Source organism: Cnephaeus nilssonii (genome assembly GCF_951640355.1).
Source record: "Cnephaeus nilssonii genome assembly, chromosome: 21".
NCBI lineage: Eukaryota > Metazoa > Chordata > Mammalia > Chiroptera > Vespertilionidae > Cnephaeus > Cnephaeus nilssonii.
In genome coordinates, this window is record NC_137092.1 from 9,284,377 (window position 1) to 9,311,198 (window position 26,822).

At 54.6% G+C, this 26,822-nt stretch overlaps 1 protein-coding gene across 3 annotated transcripts in view; it reads left to right on the plus strand.

The window, feature by feature from the left end:
• Positions 1-1,768: 1,768 nt before the first annotated feature.
• Positions 1,769-26,822, plus strand: part of VANGL1 (VANGL planar cell polarity protein 1) — a 44,035-nt gene continuing 18,981 nt past the window's right edge. Inside the window, exons 1-4 of one of the 3 annotated variants that reach the window (XM_079760792.1) lie at positions 1,769-1,899; positions 11,909-12,112; positions 19,661-19,793; positions 24,365-24,972. In XM_079760792.1, the coding sequence (XP_079616918.1) occupies positions 12,042-12,112; positions 19,661-19,793; positions 24,365-24,972 (812 nt within the window). In that variant the 5' untranslated portion in view covers positions 1,769-1,899; positions 11,909-12,041. The other 2 variants (XM_079760794.1, XM_079760793.1) reach the window with 2 other exon arrangements.

A 26,822-nucleotide genomic window follows, 5' to 3' on the forward strand; every position in this document is an offset into this window, starting at 1 on the left:
CCGTGACAATCCAGCGAGGCCCTTAGATCATGTGGGGGGCTATTCAGAAGCATAACTGGAATTGGAAATCCCTGCCTCCTGTAACTTTGAAGGGTCTACATTTTAAAGATGAAAGAGACACATTTTTATTTTTTTAATGTTATTTTTATAGAGGAAGGGAGAAGGAGAGAGAGAGACACAGATATCAATGATGAGAGAGAATCATTGATGGGCTGCCTCCTGCTCACCCCACCCTGGGGATCAAGCCTGCAACCTGGGCATGTGCCCTGACCAGGAATCGAACCGTGACCTCCTGACTCAAAGATTGATGCTCAGCCACTGAGCCATGCCAGCTGGGCAAAAGAGACACATTTTTTAAAATATATATTTTTTATTGATTTCAGAGAGGAAGGGAGAGGGAGAGAGAGATAGAAGAAACATCACTGATGAGAAAAAAATCATTGATTAGCTGCCTCCTGCACGCTCCACACTGGGGATCGAGCCCGCAAACTTGGGCATAGGCCATGACCAGGAATTGAACCTGAACCTCCTAGATTCATAGGTCAACGCTCAACCACTGAGCCATGAGGGCCAGGGAAGACACATTTTTTTAAAGCTCAGTTAGTGAAGCCTGGTGGCAGGCTAGTGGGGGGTAGGCAGCGAGGGCGGGCGGGGGAGGGGGGGGGGAGATAGTGCATTGAACATATGTCCTCTGAAGAAGGGCAATCAATATATGGGGACCAGAGGGTGAGGGGAAGAGGTGGTGAGGGAGACTGAGGGCTTTGGGGCTAGTTCAGGGTGGGCATGTGTTTCTCCATCCAGCTGCCCCAGTGTTCATGACACGCCTCCACTCAGAGCTGTGTCACGCGAGCAGCTGTGGTCCCGGCCAGATGCAGACTCTCCACATGGACCCCCAGCCTTACCCACACAAAACAACTGAGGAAGAGTAAAAATACTTGTGCAAATAGTTGACAGTGGCTCAGTGCCTACCGGCACCAGCCGCTTTCCATAGTCCTCACCACTGTCCTCAAGCTTGGCCTTGACCCTCTCGAGTCTCAGAATGGGAGACAGAGCCAGAAGCCGGCCTGGTAGAATCAGGGTTTGATGTGGGCTACCAGCAGTTTCCAGGAGGTGGGCTGGGGGGCAGTGACTGCTCTCAGAGGAGGGAGAAGGCTGGCTGTGGGGGGCATGGGGGCTCTGAGTGTGAGCCGTTGTTTGTGGGACATTTCCTGGTCTGGGTGTGAGCTTCGTGTGAGTGTGTGTGCTGGTGGAGGTGTGGGTGTATATGGATATTTGTTGGTTACCTTCAGGAATGTGTGTATATGAGTGTGTGTGTTTGGGGGGTTAATCCCTGGCAGGAGTGACTATGTGTGTTCAAGATCCAGAGAGGGCAAATGGGCTTGGATTTTGTGCACGATCGTGAATATGTGCGTGTGTGAGCTTGAGGGTGCAAGTGTGTTGGGTGCTGGGTGGGGTCAATTCCTGGCCATGTGTTTATGTGTGAGTGAGTGTGTGTGAGAGTTTAAGGGTGCAAGCATGTTGGGGTGCTGGGTGGGGTCAGTGCCTGGCCATGTGTGAGTATGTGTGGTGGGGGGATCAGTCTCTGAGTCTGTGTGCATATGAGTGTGCGTGTGCGCGCGTGTGTGTCCCATGCGTGGAGTGAGCGGAGGGAGGGGGAGCCCCGCGGGCCCCGCCCTCGGCGGCAGGTGGGCCGGGCGGGAGGCCGCGCTCGCTGCTCTTGGCTAGCGGCCGCGCCGGGCTCGCGGGGCTGGGCTCGGCTGCGGGGCGGCGCCGGGACAGGAAGCGGAAAGCGGCAGCGGCGGCGGCGGCTCTGCCTCCACAGGAGCCCAGCGCAGGCCGCAGAGCCGGGGCTGCTGCGAGCCGAGACCGCGGCCGCGGAGCCCGCACGGCGGCGCCGAGGTGAGTCTGGCCAGAGGCCGGCGGGCGCGGGCGCAGAGCTCCGGCGGGGAGACGCCCCCAGCGCGATCCCGCACCCCGGCCGCAGGACGCAGCCCCGGCTCACCGCTCTCCTCCCGCCGCCCTCCCGCGGACCGCACCCCGTGTGCGCTTCCCGGGACCACCCTCCTCTCGCATCCCCGCGAGGTGCGCCCCTCCTGGCCCTGCCTCGCGCTCCCGCCGCACCCCACTTCCTTGGGTCCCGGCATTCCCTCCTCGCGCCTCGGACGCCCCTTCTCCCCTGGCTGCACTTTGGGGTGCACCTCGGGGTGCGCGTTCCGGCGGCCAGCAGGGAATGGCCGGGCGTTCCTGGGGGCACCAGGCGGCCGCATCCGCCGGGCGGGCCAGGGCCCGGGGGCCCGGGCGCGCACCCTGGTCCCCACCCCGCCGCGGACTCGACCCCGAAACCGCCAGCGTCCGGGGGCCGCCCGGCCCAGGGCCAGCAGCCGGCACAGAGCTTGGCTTGTGTTCACACCCCGCTTCCAAATTCGAGCCGCCCCGGAGGCCGAGGGGGGAGGGGGGGCGAGTCCGAGGCCGGGGGGGACGAGTCCGAGGGCGCATCGCCGAGCGCAACAGGCAGGTAGGAGTTTACTTTCAAAAACGCCGGGGTGGAGCCGAAGGCGCCGGCAGATCTCTGCCAGAGGGGACCCGCTTGGAGGACATCTCCCCGCGCCCGGGCAGCTTCGCCGTGGGGGGCAGGACCCCCTTTCCAACTGCAGCCTTTGAACTGCCCCGAGCAACGCGCCCTGGGGAGCGTGAAGCTTTATAAAAATTTAAACGCGTCGGCGGCGGCGGAGGCAGGAGTGGGGCGGAGCCGCGGCCTGGTGGCCGGAGATGAGCTGGGAGTGAGACTTGGAGGCCAGAAATCTGTTGCTCAGTTTTCACGTCTCCCAGCCAGGTATCTGCTCGGCCGCGAAGGTGCTGTGAGCTCTTTTATCTGCTCCCGAAGAGGTGCCAGGGCGCTTTATTATGGTGATGGCGTGGCTGGCACTTGCGTGTTGTTAACCCTTCTTTTTTTTTCCAGGGGCTGTGGTTGGAAATGAATGCATTTTTTAGACACTTATTCCCAAAGCTAGCAGGCTGTAAAGGACCTGGCACTTCCAGTGGTCTGTGTATACGTTTTTTACAGGGCTGCTGGAAATATTATCACTTGGGTCGCCCATCAACAATGCTAATGAGCATTCTCCTTCCTGGGGGTGTGGGTCGTTTGATTACACAGCTCCTAGGCTCTCTAAGTGAGAGGGCAGCAACTGTCTGCACCCAGGGAGGTGTAATTAGTCATTTTATGTAACCACTAATTAGAGTTCTTAGAGTCAAATTAAATCAGTGTGATATCGTTGGGGCTTTGATTTGTGGGAGGAAACTGGTTTATTCCAGAGTTCAAAGAAGTAACACTTTCCACCTATCTGTGAGCAGGTAGCCATTTCCCAAACGTTGGTGTCTAAGTATAATGAGTGTGAAAATTTCACTTCGCAGCCTCGGCTGTGTGACTTGGTTGCAGCTCAACTTGTAAGTAAAAGGGGATGGGAACTTGGCGAGGGGCCTGTTTGTAAGGACTGCTCGCCAGGCAGCCTCTTTTTTGTTGTGACGTAGTTGAGTGACCCGCCGAAACCTTAAAGGGGAGTTTCCTTACCTGGCCACAGTTCCTGGTGGCCCTGCTCTGCCGAAGAATAAGCAGGCCCCGGGTGAGGAGGCATTCTTCCTCACACAGACAAATATTATAACTTGATGGGCGACCCAAGTTACAATATTTCCAGCAGCCCTGTAAAACTTATAAACCTACGACTGGAAATGCCAGGCCTGAGCAGCATGTGGCTTGCATGGCCCTTACCACATTGTGTGTTAAGACGCAGTTTCCACCTTGGGGCTGTGAGCGCCTTCCTTTTCTCCTGGACTCCCCCGCACCCAGTGCCTGGGACACTGAACCTGTGCGTAGGAGTTGAAATCGCAGCATTCTTTATGGGTTATGTGTGTGTGGGGGGGTGGACCATTTACGATCGTTGCCCACCCTCTTTTGTGTAAGTAAATAGTTCTGGTGATTGCTCCACGGCTATACATTTTTCCATAGCTCAGAGCACAGGTTCTGGAATTCCACTCGAGTTCAAACCCTCGCTCCAGCACTCACCACGTGTGTCACCTTGGTATCCTTAACTGTAATGTGACATTAACACTTTACCTCCCTTACAAGGTTTGGTCTGGGAATGAAGTGAGATATTACATGCAAAGGACTTAAAACAGCCCCTCACACATCCTCGATCTGTGAAGGGGACTAGCTGTGGTTATGGGACCAGCTGGGTATGGGCACGTGATCGGGGCATCGCGCCAGGCTATTTTCCGGAAGGGGGACGAGTCAGGATTCGGTGGACTTGGGGCTGGTCCGTGATTCTCCGAGGGCCTTGGTCTGCCTGAAGCCTGAGGAAAGGGTGCATGTGTGTTCCGCTGTCTGTCTCCATCGCTGTCCCGCATCCCCCTTATTGGACAGCAGGCGTTGGACCCGGCACCATGGGGTTGACAGAGGAGGTAGTCCCGTGAGATCTGTTTTGCTGAATGTCTAGCAGGGGTCAAAAGGGTCACTTGAAAACAAATATACACCATAGAGCCCCAGACACGTGAACTATTCGCAACTCTTCAGAAATCTATACTGAGGTGCTGGGGTGTTTTACAGGTCATTAGTGACTCAAGCCAAGAGCAGTTATTTTGTGAAGGTGAGCTGAAGTCATTGGCAAGACAGGTAAAATGGGGTTGACATGTGAATGGTGGCCCAGAAACATATATATCAAAGGCTAATATGCAAAGTGTCCCCTCAGGAGTTTGGGAGACTGCGAGTTCGATCGCTCGTTATGATGTGCGCTGACCACCAGTGGGCGGCGCAGAACATGGCAGGCCACCAGCGGTGGTGGGGCACTGGCGGGGCGCTGAGGGAGCGAGGGAAGGAGGAGGTGGGGAGGCGGGGAAACGCCCCGTGGTGGTGCTGGTGCTGGTGGCGAGGGAAGGAGGAGGTGAGGAACCTGATTGGCCCTGATCGCCGGCCAGGCGTAGGTACCCTACCTGTGCATGAATTTCGTGCACCGGGCCTCTAGTTCACTTATAAGAAGTTCTGTTGTAACGAAAGAATAATGAGATTTGTCCTAAGTGCCACACGCCCTCTGACCCCCACATCAGTGATCTGGATGATGTTTTACGGTTTACAGACCACACGTTCAGCAAAATGTTTTGCAGACCTTGCCGTAGTTCTCCACACCCTCCCTTAGAGCCCCGGGTCCTCCCAGTAAACCCGTAAAACACGTCCAGTCTTCTCTGATCTCTGCGATAGTTCACTTCCAACCTGGGAACAGTAAAAGGAGGCCTGCAAGGAACAGAATGGAAATCATTACGTTACTTAGCTACAGTTAATGGTATTCATTAAAGATAGGCTATTACAGACCCCCAAAAGGTACAGGAGTTCAATGAAAATGACACGCAAGTCCTGTGCTGTACTAAGGTATTGTAACTGAGAGACTTCCACTTTCCTGAAGGAGAAGAAGAATGCCCTAACCGTTGTGGTGCTTTCTGTATGCCAGGCGGCACTGTTTTAAATTATATGAATCATCTCACTTAATAGCCGCCATGAGCCTATAAGGTCAGTATAATAGAATTCTCTTGTTACAGTTAGGGAGCCCGGCATAGAAAGGTTAAGCAACTTGATCTGAGGTCACACAGCTGCTAAGTACCAGGATTTGAACAGTGACGGTCTAACCCCAGAGCCGGTGCTCACTGCTTCTCTTCTGTAGAAGAAAAGTTGACTCTAAACAAAATTACTTAAATTGTCATTTTCCCCTCGAGGTCCATATCATTGAGAAAAATGTTAGCATCTAAACCAGTGATGGGCAACCTTTTGAGCCTGGTGTGTCAAACTTCGCCAAAAAACTGAGCCTAACTTGGGTAGTGTGTCACTTTGAGGAAAAAACATTATTTCGCGATATTTATAGTTTAAATAACATAAATGTATAATTGTTACATATAATCGTATTTAATAAACCTCAGCGGCCGCGTGTCATCAGAAATGGCTACGCGTGTCAGTGCTGACACGCGTGTCATAGGTTCGCCATCACTGGTCTAAACAGGAAAAGGGGAATGGGAGGAGAGGGCCGGGCAGAGGTGGGCAAAGAAGGTGGGGACATCTGTAATAGTGTCAACAATAAAAATAAAGTAAAAGAACATAGTAAGTATAATAACTAATGGAGTCAACCCTTTAGAATTATATATATGGTGAAAGTTAAATATTTAAAGTAATGTACACAGAAACTCTTTCCCTTAGAAACACACCCACTGCAGGAGGGGAGTGAGGGCCGCAGCCCTTGAAGGTCAGTGTGTGTCTCTGTACCCCTTTAAAGGGACCTTCTACCCTTGGTTACCTAACAGCTCCAGGCAGAGCTGTGGATGTTTTGATCATTTCCTTTCCGTGAAGATGCCGTGTCCCTCCGCTGGCTCTGCCCTCCCCATTTAAGGAGTAGGCATCGTTTATGTGCGTGAACGTGACTTTCGGGAAGATTCTCGTCGAGGCCACCAGTCTTCACGTGGCTTTTCTCCGTGCCCCCGTGGACTGGTGTGCCGGCCCCAGCCCTGTCCTGGTGTCCGCCTCCTGCGGTGCCTGTAGCTCCTGGGGGATATTGACAGGCGGGCGGGGGAGGCGGCTGCCAGGGCGGGTCTGAGTGAGACAGGCGTGTGAGCAGCAGGCAGCACCGCTCCAGGTGGCTGTCGTCACTGCCGAATCGAACCCTGCACTTTCCCTCCAGAAAACGAGGGTTTAAGACAGGCGATCTCCACGGGGTCTTGCGCAGTTGACGTGTGGCCTTCACATCCTGAGGACGGCCACGCTTCACTCGGCGCGCACCGTGCCTGTGAGGTCCTCGGGGCTGGCGAGGCGGTGACGAAGGTGGCCGCTGCCCTCCTGGAGCTGACCGTCCCTTCACAAGGCGACCGCTCAGATGGAGAACTGGACGTTGTGATGTAAAAGGGCCCTGGGAAAGGGCCCGTCTAGACCGGGAGGGGTTTACAGGGAAGTGACAGGTCCTGTGATTTGAAAGGTCACGCTGGGCCCCAGGACGGCTCCAGATTCCAGGATCCCTGTTAGCGCCTTTCTGTGACACCATCCCCTCCGGCCCGGCCTGGCCGTGCAGCAGCCTGCGGGTTATCACCCTGGGAATCTGGTTCCTTCTCTTTCACTTCATTACCTTCCTGATAAGGCAGCCCTCTGGCCTTATCTGAGTCCTGCTCGTTTCTTGTACATACAAGGAAACTATCTTGTAAATGTTGTCACTGCGCGATAAGCCCCAGGACACCGGAGTCCCTCCTGACCCACAGTTTCGCTTTCCAGGGTTCCCGTTACCTGCGGTTAACCGCTGTCTGAAAATATTACCTGGAACATTCCAGAAATAAACCATTCATACGTTTCCGATTGCACGCCATGCCGAGTAGTGTGGTGAAAACTCGCTCCATCCCGCCTGAGAGGTGAATCGTCCTGTTGTCCAGGATCCACGCTGTAGACGCTACCCGCCGTTAGTCACCTAGTAGTCGTGCAGGATATCAGATCCACCGCGAGGAATCTCAGCGCTTTCGTTCCCGTGGCCATTGTTTTACTTAATGGTATCTCATTCACCCTGGACATTGTGTCATCTCACAGCCTCACAAGAAGAAGGATGGGCACAGTGCTGTAAGATATTTTGAGAGAGACCACATTCACATACTTTTATTATAGTATACTAGAGGCCCAGTGCACGGATTCGTGCACCGGTGGGGTCCCTCGGCCTGGCCTGTGGGGATCAGGCTGAAACTGGGTCTCTGACATCCCCTGAGGGGTCCCGGATTGCGAAAGGGGACTGGGGAGGGCTCCAGGGCATGTCTGGCCCATCTCACCAGTCCTGATGAGCTGGATCCCAGCAGCAAGCTAACCTAAAGGTCAGAGAATCTGCCCCTGGTGGTCAGTGTGACTCATAGCGACTAGTCATATGGTCAAGCGAACAGTCAGACACTTAGCATATTAGGCTTTTATTATATAGGATTGTTACAGTTGTTCCACTTAATTATTATTGTTGTTAGTCTCTTTATCGTGCCTAATTTATAAATTAAACTTTCTCATAAGTATGTATGTATAGCAAAAAACAAAGTATATGTAGGGTTTGGTACTATCCGCGGTTTCAGGCATCCACTGGGGGTCTTGGAAGGTGTCCCCTGTGGATAAGAGGGGACTGCTGTCTTGAAGCTCTGACATTGGCTTTTAAGATGAGTTCACTCTGGATTTTTGTCACTGGGCTGCCTGTTGCTGCTTCTTAACCCCCCTTAGATCTCGGACAGGAGTTCATAGTGATGATGGGAACCGTCTGATGCAAAAGAAGGGGCCTGGGCTCTGCAAAGACTGGACTCAGTGAGGAGACTGCAGGCTCTCTAATAGGTTAGCCCTGGCGGAAGTGGGCGGCTGAGAACGGGAGCGGGGGATGGAGGGGCGGATCCTGGAGGACCAGGGCACTTGGTGATGGGAGGGTGTGTGGGATGAAGGGGGGGAGTATGGAAATGGCATGGGGTGGAGTTACAGGAGCGGTAGGTAGGATCAGGCGTCCTCAAACTACAGCCCGAGGGCCACATGCGGGTGTTTTTGCCGTTTTTTTTTTTTTTTTTTTTTTTTTTTTACTTCAAAAGAAGGTATGTGCAGTGTGCATAGGAATTTGTTCATAGTTTTTTTTAAACTATAGTCCGGCCCTCCAACGGTCTGAGGGACAGTGAACTGGCCCCCTGTTTGAAAAGTTTGAGGACCCCTGGGTAGGATGATGACATCGCTCTGATGGAGGAAATTGGAGAGGGGAGGCCTGGACAGCGGAGCGTGTTGTGAGGGTGATTGAGAGAGTCCCGGGTGGACAGAGCACCTGTGGGGCACAGGGCATTGGGGGCTGGTGCTTGCTGGGTACCTCTGTGTTCAGAGTATCCTGGGGGTAAACAATAGCTCTCGTCTCCAGGATCTTCTAGTAGAGTGAATCCATGGCGGGGAAGAATGGGCGAGTTTGCGTCTTGAGGGGTGACTTGATGGGGCGAGGGGCGGGCGTGCGGGAGGAGCAGTGTCAAGGCATCACATCGATGGTGACGCTGTGCTGTGTGCGTTGGCGTGGCTGTGCCCTGGCCTTGCCAGTGGACCTCTCCAGCTGCTTAATGAATATAGCGGTGGGTGAATGGATAGATAGGCTAAGATCTAGGGAAAGGAGGACAGGGGCGTGGTCTTTGGATTGGGCTCATCGCCGTCGCTGGCCAGCTAAGAGCTCTTTAGAGGAGAGGAGGAGGGTTGCGGTGACAGTTGGGGGCGTGGCAGCACCTGCAGACCCCTTTGATGATACAGGGAGGGGACTGTGGGAGAGAAACTGGACAAGGGCGGCTGGTAGGTTAGGTACAGCCTTTTCCCAAAGAGAGCAGAAGGGAGAGGGAGAGAGAGACACCACCGTGTCCTTGGGGGACGTGCCTGGAGTTGCCTCAGTGGTTGGCCAGGATTCCTGATGAGGATGAAGAATGGCGTCCGCTGGCAGCGGGGGAAGAGGAATGAAACGTGGGTCACCAGGTGCCAGAGGCGTTACGCAGGGAGTCTCCATGGATGCTCACAGCCGCCTGAGGAAGTTCGAATGAAATGGCTTCGGGTTACCGGGGGAGAAACAAGCCCAGGAGGTGAGCGTGTGCCCCTCGGAGTCACGGCCAGGAAGCCTGGATAGGACCAGCCGGGTCTGCGGGGCCGGGCGGCCTGCCGCTGAGACCCCCCAGCAGCAGGTGGCCAGAGTTAGCCAGAAGCTGGGCTGGAAAGGGCAGTCGGGAATTTCGGTTTGGAAGGCAGAGAAAGGGTAGGTTGTGGGTGTAGATTCTGAAAGGAGAAGCGCCGTCAGGGTTCTGGGCGTTGGGGCCTGCGGGTCAGCAGGAGAGCAGGGCGAAGGGCCTCCGGGGAAGGAGGCGGGTGCAGGGCAGGCCTGTGAGCTTGGCCCACCTCCCGATGCCAGGGGCCGCCAGGTAACACGCAGCAGAGCCCCGAGCTGAAAGGAGTGAGAGGCTGAGGTGCTGAAAGCTGTGGAAGTTGCTCGTGAAAACGGTGGGAGGCAGAGGAGGGAGCGAAAACGATGAGCGGGCTGGCGAAGTCTTCTGGGAAAAGTGGGGGTCGGTCCGAGAGCAGAACTAACCTTTTTTCAAAATGCCTACAACATTTGTCTTCTGTTTCCACATTCACAGCCATCCCGGAAAATAGGCCGCTGGTTTCTCCTTAAGGGACGGGGCTGCCCGGGGAGCCTGCCCTGCTCCGGTGACAGCTCCTTAGCCAGGGGTGGGCGGCGATGCCAGCCCAGGGCCACCTGACTGCAGGAGCCTCCAGGTGGGAAGGCCGCCGGGGCGCTGCTCCGCCTGCTCCTTCCCTGCAGCTTTCTTCCTCCGAGGAAGACAGCAGGGCGTCAGGTTTTGGACCCGGGACGGGCATCCTGGGAGTCACGACGTTCATTTGTCCAGTCCTTGGAGCCACGCTGGGAGCGTTCCCACGTGTAGCTCTCTCCTCCTGCCCGCAGCCCTGGTGCATACCTTTTACAGAGGCAGGTTCAGAGAGGGTTAGGGCTGCGATCGAGTCACACAGCTAATAAGCCAGTGGCACCTGATTGGCACCCAGCTCCGGTACTGCATCTGCTCACGCCTTCAGATCCACGGCGTGAAGATGGTGGTTGGTTGGTGGGACATCTGAGGAAACACGCTCGAGGCCAGTGGCCAGTCCCAGGCTATAGTAGGCAGGGGAGAGCTCTGGCTAGAAACAGGTCTCCCTCTTCTCACCTGGCCCCTGGATGGCCGAGGAGGAAGGAAATGACCAGTCACGGCACCCAGGGCCAGGGAGGCGAGTCTGGGTCACAGACCGCGGAGGGGAGCGCGCCCTCTGAGGGTGGCCAGGAGCCTGGCCTGTCCCTGGCAGGGACAGGGGCAGGCATTTGCAGGTCCTTTGTGTTTTCTTCGCACTTCTCTCACCGGCTCTGTTTGCAGTGTGAGCTCCTGGGGCCCTGGAGGGAGGAGCCCTGTTGGGCGGAGCCCAGCTCTGGGGTGATGGGCCCCACTCTCAGATCTCGGGGTGGTTCTAGAAGTTAGCGTGTGGGGCTCAGGAATTTACTTGGAAACCATGCTCATTCATTTGTATCACCAAGCAACATCTAATGCGAATGTGGGAAAAGAGCGAGGAGCTGGCAACTCACCCGTCACCTGCTCCTTCTCTCTGATGTCGCCCCTCATCCCCGTCTCTCCCCGCGTGGCTTTATGGGGTTGTAACTGCCGTGTGGATTCGGCGGCCTCCACAGCCCGGCAGCCTGCTTTTTCCCGTAGCCGTGCCCTCATAAACCTCTCCATTCTTCATCGTTATCATTGTAAACGGCCATGTGATATTTCTTTGGGAGGATAAACCTATTCCTCTGTTTTGGGACACTTAGGGGGTTTCTAGCTTTTTACTACTACAGACAATGCGGTAATTATAATTTTTCTTGAAAAAAGAAATTAGTTCCCCAAGATAAATTCTCAGGAATTTGGGTTCCTGGATTAAAGAGACTGAGAACTTTCCCCCCCTTTTCAATTGGCCCTTGGAAACTATGAGCACATCCCTTTGAAGTGACTTTCCTGGGTATTGTTTTCGTAACCAGCAAACTGGCAGTGGGGGCCGGGGATGGTGTGGGGCTGTGGGAAGCCACTACCCCCAGCCTGAACCTGTGGGGGCTGGGCTGTATCCCGGAAATGGCCAGGGGCCAGCTCTCACCTGCCTCCGGTCTTCCTGCTGCTGTGGCCGGGGGCATGCCTTGACTGTCACCTACCTGTCTCCCTCCCAGATGCCTGGGGGAACGTGTTGCTGCCTGAGCATGGAGACCCCAGAGGAGGAGGAGGCGCTGCTCTCCTTACCTCCAGCCCTGCAGGTTGGCTTTGAAGGCTGATATCTGTTTTCTCCTCTTTTTCCTAGAATTGGTTCCTGTGGACGAGTGGCTCCTTGATTCCCAGGTCCTTTGAGGTGTCGGGAAGCCAGCTGGTGAAACTCTCTACCTCGCCGGAGAAACAACACCTGCTCCTTCACCCAGAGCGAGCTGTCCATTGCTATGGATACCGAGTCCACGTACTCTGGATATTCTTACTATTCCAGTCATTCGAAGAAATCCCACAGACAGGGGTACGTATGCTGTGGATGCCTCCACTTTTCCTTGTTGGGGAGACGGGCAGGTTGCAGGGCTGTGGGTGCCCGTGGCTCAGTCCCCGGTGCGTGAGGAGCTGAGCTTACGGAGCATTGAACTTGCGTGGGGTGTAACCACGCCATCAAGTTGCATTTTATTGCTTCCATTATCGCTGATGACCTTAATTTCTCAAAATTGATTTTAAACGAGCCTTTCTCTCTGCAGTGGAAATGTTTTTCCATTTCCAAGTACTTCTCCTAGAAGATAGTCCTCCACAGCTTTGCCAAGAATGTAAATGAAAATTTGAAAAAACATGTTAATTTATTGCTTTTCAGCCGAAGCTGCTGACTCAGGGTCCATTTTGTATTTGCCACGAGGCTTGAACAATGAAGTGGGATTGGCCTGGTGTCCTGTTTGGGTTTTGAAATCGCTGTCCTAGGCACTGGGGGCTCACCCCTCCTCTGAGCAGACGCGCAGGCGTGCACGGATGTTCACCGAGCCTGCTGTACTGCAGACCTACTGAGTGCTTGGCATGTAAGGAACGAGGGGATGAAGTTGGCAAAATTACGGTGCTGCCACTTCCTCAGGCCCATCTGTGAAATGGGCATAGCAGGACCCTCCTCACAGCACTATTGAGAGCGTTAAATGAGGCTCAGCATTGAACACAGCACACAGTAGGAGGTCGCTGACCAGTGGCTGCATTAATGCTATGAATGGCCTTGGTGTTTAAGCTCCAGAGTCAAAGGCCACACCTGGCCACTGCCCAGAGGCCCCCCTGCCCAGGGGTCCAGCCCTGCGTGGCCCGGGAAGGTGACTGCAGCGGTGCCTCCCTGACTGAACAGGTCCTCCCACAAGCAGCTGGATGCAGATACACCCGCAGAAAGGTCCGGAAGGATGCTCTTCCGGCCACCAGGAGTGTCAGCCACAGGGAAGGGGCTGGGCGCAGACAGTGACTGATGGACGGCTCATGTCTCCGTTATCTGTCCTCACTCAGTCCTTGCCTAGTGTGTCTTTTGGAATTAAAAATATGAATGGAGTAAAAGAGTAAAAGAACGGTTAGCAAAGATTGTTGAACGACATGAAAACATGTCGTTGAGGCCATGTTGTCAAAAACAAGATTCACAACTTCGTATGTTATCGAAGCGCCATATTCTTGTGATAAGATGAATGTTAACATATTGACCGAGTCCATCTGTGGGGTTATTAGGGATCTGAATCCGTCTCTGGGATTATTTAGGATTGTGGGGATATTTTTTCTTAAACTTTCATAATTTTCTAAGTTTTCATGTATGGCTGTTATAAACCTAAAAATTTGGGGGAAAAGTTGCATTGAAGCCCAGGTAAGGCTCCCGTAATAACAGTGTCATCACAGACTTCAACCAGTGGGTAAACGTATCAAGTTAGTTAAAAAAAATTATATATATATATATATATATATATATACACACACACACACACACACACACACACACACACACACATATACACACACACACACTCTGAGTGGCCAGATTATTATGATCTCTGAACGCATATCCTATATAATAAAAGGCTAATATGCAAATTGTCCCCTCGACCAGCAGTTCAACCAGCAGGCAGGCCGGCCAACCACCCATGTCCCCTCCCCCTGGCCAGACCCTACCCATGCACGAATTCATGCACCAGGCCTCTAATACATACACACACAAACACACACACACACACACACACACACACACACTGAGTGGCCAGATTATTACGCGTTCAGAGATCATAATAATCTGGCCACTCAGTGTATATAGACTAGAAACAGGTCTTTCCAAATAGCGCATCTTTGGACCTGCCTGGAAAAAGCAATTCCTCGTCCATGTGCCAAGCTTCCCTTCCCCACACCACAGCGGTGGGAGCTGGAGCTTGGGGTTCCCGTGGTGTTCGGAGCTGAATAAGGAGGACACCTTGCAGCCTTCTGAGGAGGGACCGTCTCCGGGGTCCTTTATCTACACGCGTGTCCTGACTGTCATGCGTCAGGGCCCCTGCTCTGCTGTGTCCTCAGGCCTCTTGGGGCCCCAGAAACGGATCCAGGACTGCAGTGCCCGTGTGGAACGTTAAAGGACTGTAACCTTGCACGAAAAGAGCACGTAGAACCCTCAGCACCTCTAGGACTCATGTGGAAAGTACTTCGCAAACAATGATACAGGCTGACGCGTTTAATAAATTAATCAGGGAATGTTACTGGCGCCTGCTCGGGGAAAGCTGCGGGGGAAGGGCTGGCCATGAAAGATTTATGGGTCACTCGTGGCTCTTTCGAATGAGCATCGCCCGCCCCTGGTGATTCTCTGTCTGAGGGCCCGTGGGGCCAGTCACTGTGGAGCCGGCGACAGCTGGTGAGGCAGTCACAGCACCCTCCACGGCCGTGCCCCAGGCCCCGGGGCCAGCCGAGAAGCTGCCACCCAACAGTGTCCCTGCGCAGGCCGCCCTGCTCCGGGCTCGAGGGGAATGGAATGGAATGGAAGCCGAGGAGAGGGGCAGGCCTTGCTCTCGGGTAATTTTACTAGATCTTCCGCCAGACTTGGTGTGCACGGGGTCGCCGTGGTCATCTGGGGCGGGCGGCGGGGGTCCAAGCAGACGACGGGTGACTCTTTTCTAGCAGAGGTCAGTGCGCTGGTTTTGCGATGGCTGCCCTCCCCGGAGAGTGTCGGTGAACTTGCTGGGAAAATGGTGTGGGCCAACCTCGCCAAACCTTTGGGTTCGGAGCCCCGGTTCCCTGAGTTCAATACAGCAGCGGCCAGCCTTGTTCAGGACCACTTGCAGAGAGCCCACCAAGACATCGGTCCTCATCCCGCACCCTCACTGCCCTCCCAGAACCGTGGGCAGTGGTACCCCCATTCCCCAGGTGGTAAGACTGAGGCCCAGAGGCACCACGATTTGCCTGAGGCTACAAGGCTAGTGGGTGCCTTAGGCAGGTTCAGGCCTTTGGAAGCCCGTGCTTTCCCCCTGGGCTGTGCAGGAGTAACTGGCAGGGAAAAAAGCAAAGGAAATGAAGGGTAACTCATGTGACTGATATGCTGACACGCATTGTCCAGAAGAGGGCTGTGGAGCGGTGGGGGGCTGGTGGCTTTGTTCCCAGGCTGCAGCGTCAGTGGGAGAGGAAGCAGCCGGGGCCCCCGCCAGCAGCAGACAGAAAGGGCAGGTAGTGGGTGGTGGTGGAGAAGGAAAGGGAGGAGTACCCGGTGGGGCCGGCTTTCCCCAAATAGAAAGACAAACAGCAGACACAGCGCCAAATCATCTTCCCAGGAAATGCCGACTGAGGAGGACCTGGGCGGGACTCGCCAGGGATTCTGGCTGGGGCCAGGGGGGTTGCAGCCGCCGCCAAGGGCTCCGCTCCAGATTCGCCTCAATAGGTGCGTTTACACACGCGCAGGTACAGACACATGCCGGGCCTCGGCGTGCCCTTGCCTGCTCCGCCTGCCCCTCGCGCACACGCACGTGCACAGATACGCTTATCTGTACTCCTACGGGCAGATGTTGCGTGGAAACAGACTCGGCGATAAAGACACACCTGCTCCGCAAAGGCAGGCACACAGGTGATCCGGCCGCTTAGGCGGAGCTGGAAACACCCAGTGGCACGCGTTTCTCTCGGGTTTGGTCGCCTTACTCCCCGTCTCCGGTTGCATCCCCTGATGGTCTTCACTGGGAGCCCTGCCCAGGGGCACTGGGCCCTTCCCTGGAGTTAGGGCATTGGGAGCGATCGGATCGGGATGGGCGTCGGGCCTGTGGCGTTGAGGCGGCCATGCTGGGGCTTGCAGCTCTGTAACGGAAAGCACTGGCCGGTGTCGGACTTTCCTCTTTCGCCCCGGCTCAGAGACCCTCCCGGAGCAGATACTCAGGACCCGTGCTTCTCCTGAAAGCCGCAGGGCAGTTCTTGCTCCCTGGACACAAGGACAGCACAGCTCGGCCCATGCTGAGTTGTTAGGATGATCTTTACACTCACTTGACTGTGCAGGGGAAGCTCTCGCCCTGGCGTCCCTCTGTCCCACGCCCGCTGTCCTGTGTCCCTCTGTCCCATGCCCACTGTCCTGTGTCCCTCTGTCCCATGCCCACTGTCCTGTGTCCCTCTGTTCTATGCCCGCTGTCCAGTGTCCCTCTGTCCCATGCACGCTGTCCTGTGTCTCTCTGGCCCATGCCCGCTGTCCTGTGTCCCTCTGTCCCATGCCCGCTGTCCTGTGTCCCCCTGGCCCATGCACTGTCCTGTGTCTCTCTGTCCCATGCCCGCTGTCCTGTGTCCCTCTGTCCCATCCATGCTGTCCTGTGTCCCTCTGTCCCATCCATGCTGTCCTGTGTCCCTCTGTCCCACACCCGCTGCCCTGTGTCCCTCTGTCACATGCACACTGTCCTGTGTCCCTCTGGCCCATGCACTGTCCTGTGTCCCTCTGTCCCATGCATGCTGCCATGTTCCTCTGTCCCATGCCCGCTGTCCTGTGTCCCTCTGGCCCATGCACTGTCCTGTGTCCCTCTGTCTCATACCCGCTGTCCTGTGTCCCTCTGTCCCATGCCTGCTGTCCTGTGTCCCTCTATCCCATGCACAATGTCCTGTGTCCCTCTATCCCATGCACAATGTCCTGTGTCCCTCTGTCCCATGCACGCTGCCGTGTCCCTTTGTCCCATGCACGATGCTGTGTCTCTCTGTCCCATGCATGCTGTCCTGTGTTCCTCTGTCCCATGCCCTCTGTCCTCTGTCCCTCTGTCGCATGCACACTGCCCTGAGCCCTCCTCCCGGCCTCCTCCACCCAGTGCTAGTTTAATAAAGCAGCCGCGGGACATTGCGACATCGTACAGCTGAGTGTCACACCCATGAGTGAGCCCCTGCTGTGTACAGGACACTTCCCAGACAGCCGACTCCCAAGCAGCTAGTCCAACAGCCCCTCCCCCAGGGGCATCTGGTGGGAGAGGCTTGGGGACCGGTTCCTGGATCACCTGGGGTGCTGGTGGAAAATGCAATTCCTGTTGTCTCCCTTCCAGAGGAATCCTCGGAGGGTGGCGCCAGCGAGTCTGCACCCACACCCGCACCCCGCGGCTTCTCTGCACTCGGTCTGAGAAGCACTGGTTTGGGGTTTCTGGCTCTGGGGATGAGAAACCCTCCTGGGTTATCAGATAACGGGCTCTTCTCTGGTTTACCCTGATGTGAGCAGAGGAACGGATCGGCTGCCGCGTCTCCGTTGGGTGCTGTCGGGCCCTTCACCAGTCAGGCTGGGTGGGTGGGGCTGGCGTGATGGCGGGTCCTAGGGAGGCTGTTTCCCGCCCTGGTGGCTCCCCGCCTGCTGTCTGCCTGGTCACATGGTGGGACACACGGTGGAGGAATTTTGCTTCCACTGGAATCTGTGCCGTCACAGGATCTGACCCATGGGGCCGGCGACTAGGGAGATGGGTGAGGGCAGCATGTGACCTGGCTGATGACAGAGAGCGTGACAGAGATGAGAGCAGGTGGGGAAAGGGAACTGAGTGAAATCGGACAGGAGGCTCCTGGTCTGGCCTGGAGGCGGGGGACCCTGGGAGCAGCAGTTCCAGGCTTTGCCTGAACAGTTCACTCTGGCAGGTGGGGACTCTCCCGGTTGTGTATGGGTCTCACAGGGAGTCCTTTGGAAGCGATGGTTTCGGGCAGAGTGTTGGCCACGCACTCTGGTTGTGCTGTCCTAGGTCACAGTAGCCGTAGCTTCAGCGGCGTATTTCACATCGGTGCTAGTTCCTAGGGGTAGGGCATGAGGATGAGCAGTAGGAATGTTCATGCTGCAAAATCTCCTGAAGGCTTCTCAGATCAGTGCGGCACAGTGGGTATCCGTCAAGGCAGGGAGCAGGCCTGGGTTCAGATCCCCCTCTGCCACGGACTGTGACTTTGGGAAGTCACTTAAACTCTTTGAGCCTCAGTTTCCTCGTCTGTAGAATGGGGATAGTAATACTGACCTCAAGGTTATTGTTGGGGTTGAATGAAATGAATACAATCGAGCACTTAGCACAAGAGCTCTAAGAAGTGGGGTGGGCGCGGAGCCGGGTGATTGGCAGTGACCTCTCCGATCTCTGGGCTGTTTCCCTGGTTGCCTGGCTAAAGTAAACCGCTGAGCTGACCAGAACACATCTACTGCTAGACTCTGATTGACAATAGATTTAAGTTCTTTAGAGATTAGGGTTGCTATCATGGAAGAGTCAGAAGCCCCCCAGCTCTCTGAAGGGCTTAGCCCATGCTTATCCTAGGGCCGTCCTGGTAAGACAGGAGTTTGAACAGGACGTGGTGTTGTTAGCTAAGTAGTAGGTTAATGGGAGGTGTGCGATGGGGGCGGGAAGGGCTGTGACTGAGTGTTGATGGCTCATTTTACATCTCTTCCTGCCAAGGTACACATTTGGCCCTGGGCTAAGAGTACTAGCCATAGTGATGGTAGCTGCTGTGTATTGAGCATTTAGGCCACACCCCTGTCCTCAGCTCTGCCTGCACTACCTCGGTGGTAGTATCCTCATCCCATCTCACCGAGGAGGAAACTGAGGCTTTCAGAGATTGAATAACTTGTGCAAGACCCCACCTGTCGTCGGGGCAGCACCGAAGGACTGCTTGTGCCCCAGGGTCAGCGGTGCCATGCTTCTGTCCCGCCTGGAGACTTGGGAGTGAGGACAGCGGTTGGAGGAAGGAGGACTGATGTCACGGCGGCCTGTGGGACAGGAGGTTGAGGGAACTTACTTTTGGCTCCTTGGGGTGCGTTGACTGTTCCCAGTTGGGGGTGGATGATGTACAGGCTGTGACCTCTGAGGTTTGCACAGGGATTGATTCTTTTTGCAGTTTCAAGACTGACCCACAGCAGGGTGCTCACAGTCACCCGGGGAGACCACCCAGGATTAATATTACCCAGCAGCCTATTGTCCTTCAGACACCTGAAAACATGCACACGCACACGCACACGCACGCACGCACACGCACGCACCTTGGCATCATTTGTCCCAGCTTCTGTTTGTTTCTGTGGCTGTCTTTTGAGTTCAGCTGGAACCTGTGGGAATGACTTTCAGTTTGAAGTTGTCGGAATGAGGAGTAAATGATTCTCTGTGCTGGTTTAGAATTTCCTTTCTTCTTGTCCAAAGGTGTAGGGTGACAGCGTGTCCCAGATTTTTTTGGACAGACCAAAGCTTGACGACTTTGCAGTGTTGTCCCAATCAAAATCAAAATCAGGGCAGAGGCGGGGCCTGGAGAATAAGTTCAGTCAAATTATAGCCAAAGCGAGGCGGTCATTTTACCATAACAATGTGCCTTAGCCCCACCGATTCTGAAACTCGCAGTTAGGGTTTGAAAAAATACGGTCACTGTTGATGGAGGTGTAACGGGCTTTGGGGTCCTGGAGCAGCAGGAGGAAAATGCTAAAATCACCTTACTCCTTGTGGGGGCAGAGGAGTGGCGGTAGGTGGGTATTGCCATTGTGTGTGTGTAATTTTCCTAAATTCAAAATGAAATTTATAATATATTTGGATGAGATGAGAGTTAATGAACATGGGATAAATGTGCTAGCTGCTGTATGTTTTTTTTTTTCCTTCAGGGAGAGAAACAGAGAGAGGCACAAATCACCCCGGAGCAAAGATGGCAGAGGACCCGAAAAGGCGGTCACCATCCAGGCGCCCACCGGGGAGCCCCTGCTGGGGAACGACTCCACTCGGACGGAGGAAGTCCAGGTGAGGGTCCAGGGCGGTCGCTAAGCACGTGGCCCCTCCATCAAGGCTCTTTTCGGGAAATGTTTTCCTAAGTCTTGTAGCAGTAGGTTCTCTTGGGTTTTCACTTTTGTTTTTCTAGCATGTTAACTAGTTTATCTGTGTCCTGTGGTTTCTTGTTGGTCTTATGGGCAGCCTGCGCCGCCATCGGCCAGCTTGCGGGTGCTGCTGAAGTGTGACGGGCGGGCCTGCTGTGAGTCGTGTTGGAAAGAGGCCCGCTAGGCTGACACCAGGGCCAGGGAGGGAGAAGTGTGGGCTGCAGTGTCTGGAGACTCATTGCAAGTGGAACAGGAAGGACCCTTCTTCCAGAAACCCCGAGTCATGTGGGGAGAAGAGCGGGGCGGTTAGGACCGCCCTGAGTGAGCATCACTCCTGGACATGACATTGACCGGGGGCTACGTGCTTAGATGCCGGCTAGGAAAGCACAGATGGATGAAACAGGCCCTGGGACACACAAAGGCCACAGTATCTCCGGCAGGTTGGGGATGGGAGCAGTCTGTGGCTCGGGAGTGCCAGGGCCACACAAGGACACACAGGATGCATATGCTCCGTCGGGAGCAGCAGCTCCTACATCCAGGCACTTGTCACTGCTCAGGAGCGCAGGGGCTCTGCCTGTGGGCCTGGGTCCTGCCAGATTTAGGAAAGGCTGGAAATTAGGATTTCATGTGAAATCACTCAGTTTTTTAAGTACAGTGGCTTGAACTGTCGCGGGTCCACTTATACACGGATCTTTTTCATTAAGTAAGGACAGTCCTGGAAATGTGTTTTCTCATCCTTAGGATTTTTTGAATAATATTTTCTCTAATTTACTTTAGTATTAGAAAACAGTATATGATACATATGCAAAATGTGTCTTAATTCTTGAGGTTATTGGTAAGGCATCTGGTCAACAGTAGGCTATTAGTAGTTTAGTTTTGGGGGAGTCAGAGTTATATGCGGATTTTGACTGAGCCAGGGGGTCAGTGCCCCTGACCCCCACGTTGTTCAAGGGTCAACTGCTTTGGTAATTTATGAATTTTTATAAAACATTGGGTGGGGTCTTCTCTCTGGGCCCCCACTGTCTGGCAGCCCATCAGACTTAAATAAACATCTGAGCTACACTCAGAAACATGTTTGCATGCCCTCCCCAGCTTGTGAAATAGATGCATGTCCAGCCTGGGCCCGAAATAACCAGATATGCGCACACAGCTATGTGGATCAGTCTCTGTGTGCATGTGGGGTTACACAGATGTGCATTTCTGAGCAGATAGATGGCTCCTCAGAGCCTCCAGGGTGCCCTCGGGACCCAGAGCTGCAGCTGCGGGACGAGGGTGGGGTGTGTCCAGGATGAGTAATGTCTGTAGTCCTCACTCTCACTGCCCGCCGTGGCTCTGGGAGGGCCAGGGGGCTGGAGGGTCGGAGGGTTGGAGGGATGGTTGGATGGATGGGGCCACTCCCCAGTGGACCACCCTCAGTGCCGCAGGGGGTCCATTTCCTTCTAGATGTGGATCCAGGGGTGCTGATGGCCCGTGCGAAGGCACTTCTTCTTTGCAGCTTCTCTACACCTTGGAGCTCCATTGGGAGGCTGTGGGTGTTGACACCAGGATGATGTGATGGGAAGTGCATGGAAATGGGCATTGGGAGGCTGCACTCGGCAGCTGTGTGACCTTGGCAGTCACCTTGGTGGGCCTCAGCTTCTTCACTGGAAATCTAGGGACATGGATTTGAGGGTCTTAGATCCTTTCTGTTCTAAGAACCTCCAATGAACCAGACAGCCCTGTGGCCATCTGCATTTTTTTAGGCTCAGATGTGCTCACATTCTTAACATGGACAGGGATTTAGTTAGTGACGCTTTGGCAGGAAAATAAAGGCGAGGAGCTAAATCAGAGAGCGTGGTGGCTAACAAAATGACTGCAAGATGCGAGTCATGGTTTCAGCATCGCGTGTCAACCAAAGACCGGGCCGATACAACGCGTGGAGTCCTGTGTCGCCTTCACTGAGAGCATTACCAAGTCAGTCATTGTAGGGAGCCTGTGAACTCCCCCTGTATTAAAGCAAGGTGCCATCTTTGAATGTTTCCCCCTGCTTGTGATTTTTTTCTTTTTTAAAAATTGAAATAAATTTACACCCAGAGAAATGAACAGACTAAAGTGTACAGTTTGATAAACTTTTAAGAGCTGAATAAGACCCATATAGCGCATACTTCTATCGATAACTGTATTTCCATTACTCTAGAACGTTCTCTCATGTTCTTCCCTGTCTCCCCCTCCCCCCTCTCCAAGGCAAGCCCTGCTTTGATTTCTATCGCTGTCGATTAGTCTTGCCTGTTTTAGAATTTAATATAATGGGAGTTACATTCTTTTGATTCGGACTTTTTTTCACGCAGCATCGTGATTGGAGATTTTTCCACGCTGTGGTGTGTTTTCGAGGTTCATTCTTTGGGATTTTTGCTGAGTCGTGTCCCAGGGTACAAATGTCCCACAATTTGTGATGCGTTCTCCTGACCGACAGGCATTTGGGTTGCACCATTTTTGGGTTCCGGTGAATAAAACGGTTAAGGACATTCCCGTACAAGCCTTTTGTGGACATACGTTTTCATTAATTTTGATAAAAACCTGGACGTGGAACTGCTGGGCCATACAGTGAAGCATATATTTAAATGTATATGGAAGTGCCAGGCTGGTGTTCAAGAGCCACTGTGCATCTATGCTTCCTCCTGGATGCTTCCTCGTCTTAAAAGGTCCCTTCCCTCATGGTGTGTGGCTCCAGTCGCTTTCCAAACTGAGGAACTGGCTCTTCACAGGCCAGGGCCCCAGCCCACTCCCCGCTCCTTCCCGTGGCCTGTGCATTTCGTGAATCCGATTTCTTATCCTTCCTCGATTAGAGGTTATCGTTCAGTCAGTCATGAGAGCTCTATCTTGCTGATTCAGCTATTAAACTAGATTTTTTAAAGTTGGTGTCTTACACATTAATTTCACCCAACTGGCCCCTCCATCTGACCCTTTTCCCAGTTAAATCCCATACACGGATCCCTGAGGCTCACCCTTTGGACTCCATGTGGCTTTTCATTGCCTCCTTCTCCGTTGTTGCTTTGGGGTGGAGTCAGAGTTGCCAGTGAAATAGCAAAATTGTTTAAAATCCTGACAACTGGGTCTTGTTCCGTGAAGACTCTTTGCTGTTAACTAGAAACCACCTCAGAGTTAGAAAGAGAGAAAGCAAGAACGCAAAAGGCCGACGTGCCGTGATGATCCTGGCACTCCCAGGCCCTGAGGTTCAGCTTGCCAGGAGAACGTGTGTCGTGGGAGGAGGTTTAGCTGCCCTGGCCAGAGACGCTTGGATTTGCTTAGCTTGTTCCTGGAGAAGCGTTGTCAGGGCGTGCTCGACGCTGGTATTTATTAAACGGGCCTTGAAAACGCCATGGAGCTCCAAAAACAGTGTGTCCTAGCTGCAGGTAAGCCTCGATTCGAGCGAGGAAAGTTCCCTCACGAGGCCTTCCGCTGCGTGAGCTACCGGAGGGCACTTCCAGAAGGTGCACTGGTGAGCCTTTGTGACCCAGGCATGAGTTGAGGAGAACGCAGAGAGGGTTTTCTCCTGGTGCCTCAGGTGGGCCCTCCTGTTAGTCTAACAGGCAATGGGATTGGTTAGTGCAGGACCAATAGCCCCAGGCCTCCAAGCCTCTCATGGGACTCGGGGGCGGGGGGGGGGATGATAATCATGTCATAATGAGTCACCCAAACCAGCAAACAAAAAGGTCAAATTGCATTCTCTCTGTTTGTAAGTAGATATAGTACATTTTGAAAAAGCCTATCTAATAAAAGAGTAATATGCAAATCGGCCGTCACTCCAACATACAAGATGGCTGCCCCCATGTGGACACAAGATGGCCACCACAAGATGGCCAGCAGGGGAGGGCAGTTGGGAGGACCAGGCCTGCAAGGGAGGGCAGTTGGGGGCGATCAAGCCTGCAGGGAAGGGCAGTTAGGGGTGACCAGGCCAGCAGAGGGGGGAAGTTGGGGCGACCGGTCCTGCAGGGGAGGGCAGTTAGGGGCAATCAGGCTGGCAGGGGAGCAGTTAGGCATCAATCAGGCTGGCAGGGGAGTGATTAGGCGGTGATCAGGCTGGCAGGCAGAAGCAGTTAGGGCAATCAGGAAGGCAGGCAGGCGAGCAGTTGGGAGCCAGCAGTCCTGGATTGTGAGAGGGATGTCCGACTGCCTGTTTAGGCCTGATCCTACTGGGATTGAGCCTAAACAGGCAGTCGGACATCCCTCGAGGGGTCCCAGATTGGAGAGGGTGCAGGCTGGGCTGAGGGACACCCTTGTGCGCGTGCCCCCCCTCCCCCCCGTGCATGAATTTCATGCACTGGGCCTCTAGTGTCAATAATAATTGTTAAAGTTTAAAAAGTCCTGTATTGAAAGCGTTAAGCTTCAGTTTTCTAGGAAGCCGATGCGGGTGGGTCGGTTCTGCGGGTGGGAACTCCCGCCCACCATGTCCGCAAGTGGCCTTTACGAATGACCTGCCGCGTGTGGCTCTGCATCCTGGTTGTTTTCTCCCGTCAGGATGACAACTGGGGGGAGACCACCACGGCCATCACGGGCACCTCGGAGCACAGCATCTCGCAGGAGGACATCGCCAGGATCAGCAAGGACTTGGAAGACAGCGTGGGGCTGGACTGCAAGCGCTACCTGGGCCTCACCGTGGCCGCGGCGCTCGGACTCCTAGTTTTCCTCACCCCCATCGCCTTCATCCTGCTGCCCCCCATCCTGTGGAGGGACGAGCTGGAGCCCTGCGGCACCATCTGCGAGGGACTCTTCATCTCCGTGGCCTTCAAGCTCCTCATCCTGCTCATCGGGACCTGGGCCCTCTTCTTCCGCAAGCAGAGAGCCGACCTGCCCCGGGTGTTTGTGTTCCGGGCCCTCCTGCTGGTCCTCATCTTTCTCTTTGTGGTTTCCTATTGGCTTTTCTACGGGGTCCGCATCTTGGACTCGCGGGACCGGAATTACCAGGGCATCGTGCAATACGCGGTCTCGCTGGTGGATGCGCTGCTCTTCATCCACTACCTGGCCATCGTGCTGCTGGAGCTCAGGCAGCTGCAGCCCGTGTTCTCGCTGCAGGTGGTCCGCTCCACCGACGGCGAGTCCCGCTTCTACAGCGCGGGGCACCTCAGGTAAGGGGGGGCGTTCGGGAGGTCTTCAGCTAGTGAGGCGCGATGACTGGTGCCAGGGCCAGGGCTGACTCTGACTCAGGTTTTGAGAAGAGCTGTGTGTGTGTGTGTGTGTGTGTGGGGGGGGGGGTTGGTGTTCATGGTCATGGACTGTCCTAACTTACGGATTTAGGGGTGCAGTTGCTGGCTGTTATCCAGGTCGGAGTTTAGTTGGGCCCGGTCTCAATGTTGGTGGCACCTCCCGGAAACGATGGCGAAAGGGAGAAAGGAGGCCCAGTGATGGCTGCTGACTTTGCCACTGAACTTGCTCTGTGAATGATGAACTACGGCAGTGGTCGGCAAACCGCGGCTCGCGAGCCACATGCGGCTCTTTGGCCCCTTGAGGGTGGCTCTTCCACAAAATACCACGGCTTGGGCGAGTCTATTTTGAAGAAGTGGCGTTAGAAGAAGTTTAAGTTTAAGAAATTTGGCTCTCAAAAGAAATTTCAATCGTTGTACTGTTGATATTTGGCTCTGTTGACTAATGAGTTTGCCGACCACTGGACTACGGGATCAGCAATTCCATTTGCTCAGAATGGTACACCTGGTGTACCCGGTCATCCCAGTGGGATTACTCATTGTTCCTGTTTTGTCCCCTCTCAGAGGTGCCCTGGTTTGGGCAATAAATTACAAGGTCACCCTGGTGACCCTCCAGTGCAGCGAGAGACCTCAGGGTTGGGTGTTTCGAAGGTGCATTCGTGAGAACGAGTTAGAAATACATTGAGATGGCATGCTTTAAATCTGGGCATTGTACCCAATGATTGTGTGGTTAACGAAAAGAGCAATAACCATCATTCATTTACTTAATTTTATTTTTATTCATCCCAAGGTAAGCATTTTGTGCAAATTGCCATGGTTAGTCTTCAATTTAAGTATTATTAATCTCTGTTACCGATGAGGAAATGAGCATTTAGGGAATTTAAGTAATTTGTACAAAATAACATGGCTGTGGTTGCGGATTCGCCCACACGTCCTGACGCAGGGCCCGGGTTGATGTCCGCAGGATGGCGTCTCCCACTCTGTGTTTATTGGCCTATTTTTCCGGCTGTTTCCTTCCACAAACCATGACTCCCCGGGATGGGGGCTGGGTCTCACTGCATCCTCGGCCTGGCCTGGAGTATGGCACGCAGTCACATGGTTACACGCTGAATGAATCCCCCGGGCTGTCTGACTTGGCCGATGCGTGTAACCTGCTTGGCACCTGTTCGTCACGTTAATTGTAGCCGTCACTGCTGTGGTGTCGTCGCTGCTAAAAGGCACCTCAGTGGGTATCTGAACAACGGACTTTGTCGTGTTTCTGGCTGGGGCCCAGGTATGTCACCCTGGAGTCGGGTCACCTTGCCAGTCCACACCCCCAGGCCCACCCTCTCAGTGCTGGTACGTACCCTCTCTCACTCGGGCTCAGCCTACACATCTTGGACCCGGTGGCTTAGCGTTCCAGGCCGCGGCCACCCTGACCCATCGCAGGGGATCAGTACCCGATCCACGTGTCTGTGCACAGACCTGCATTTCGAGTCCTCGCAGGCGCCTGGGGGCTCTGAAGGAAAGTAAGACCCTGCAGCTTGTTCATCTCAGACACCTCGCTGCACCCATGTTTCACGTTGGGAGTGAGCAGGCTTGTTGACACCCCTGTGCTGGGCAGAGCCCAGGACTGGGGCCCGAGGCCCAGGACGCTGCCCTCAGAGCGCTGTTGGGGAGCTGCCGGGGCTCTGGTCCCCAAGGAGCGGTGGACAGTTGCTGGCTCAGGCCTGGGCCGGGGGATGGGAGCACAGGGCGGGCGAGGGCATTCCAGGCGGGGGCAGCAGTGAAGCCGC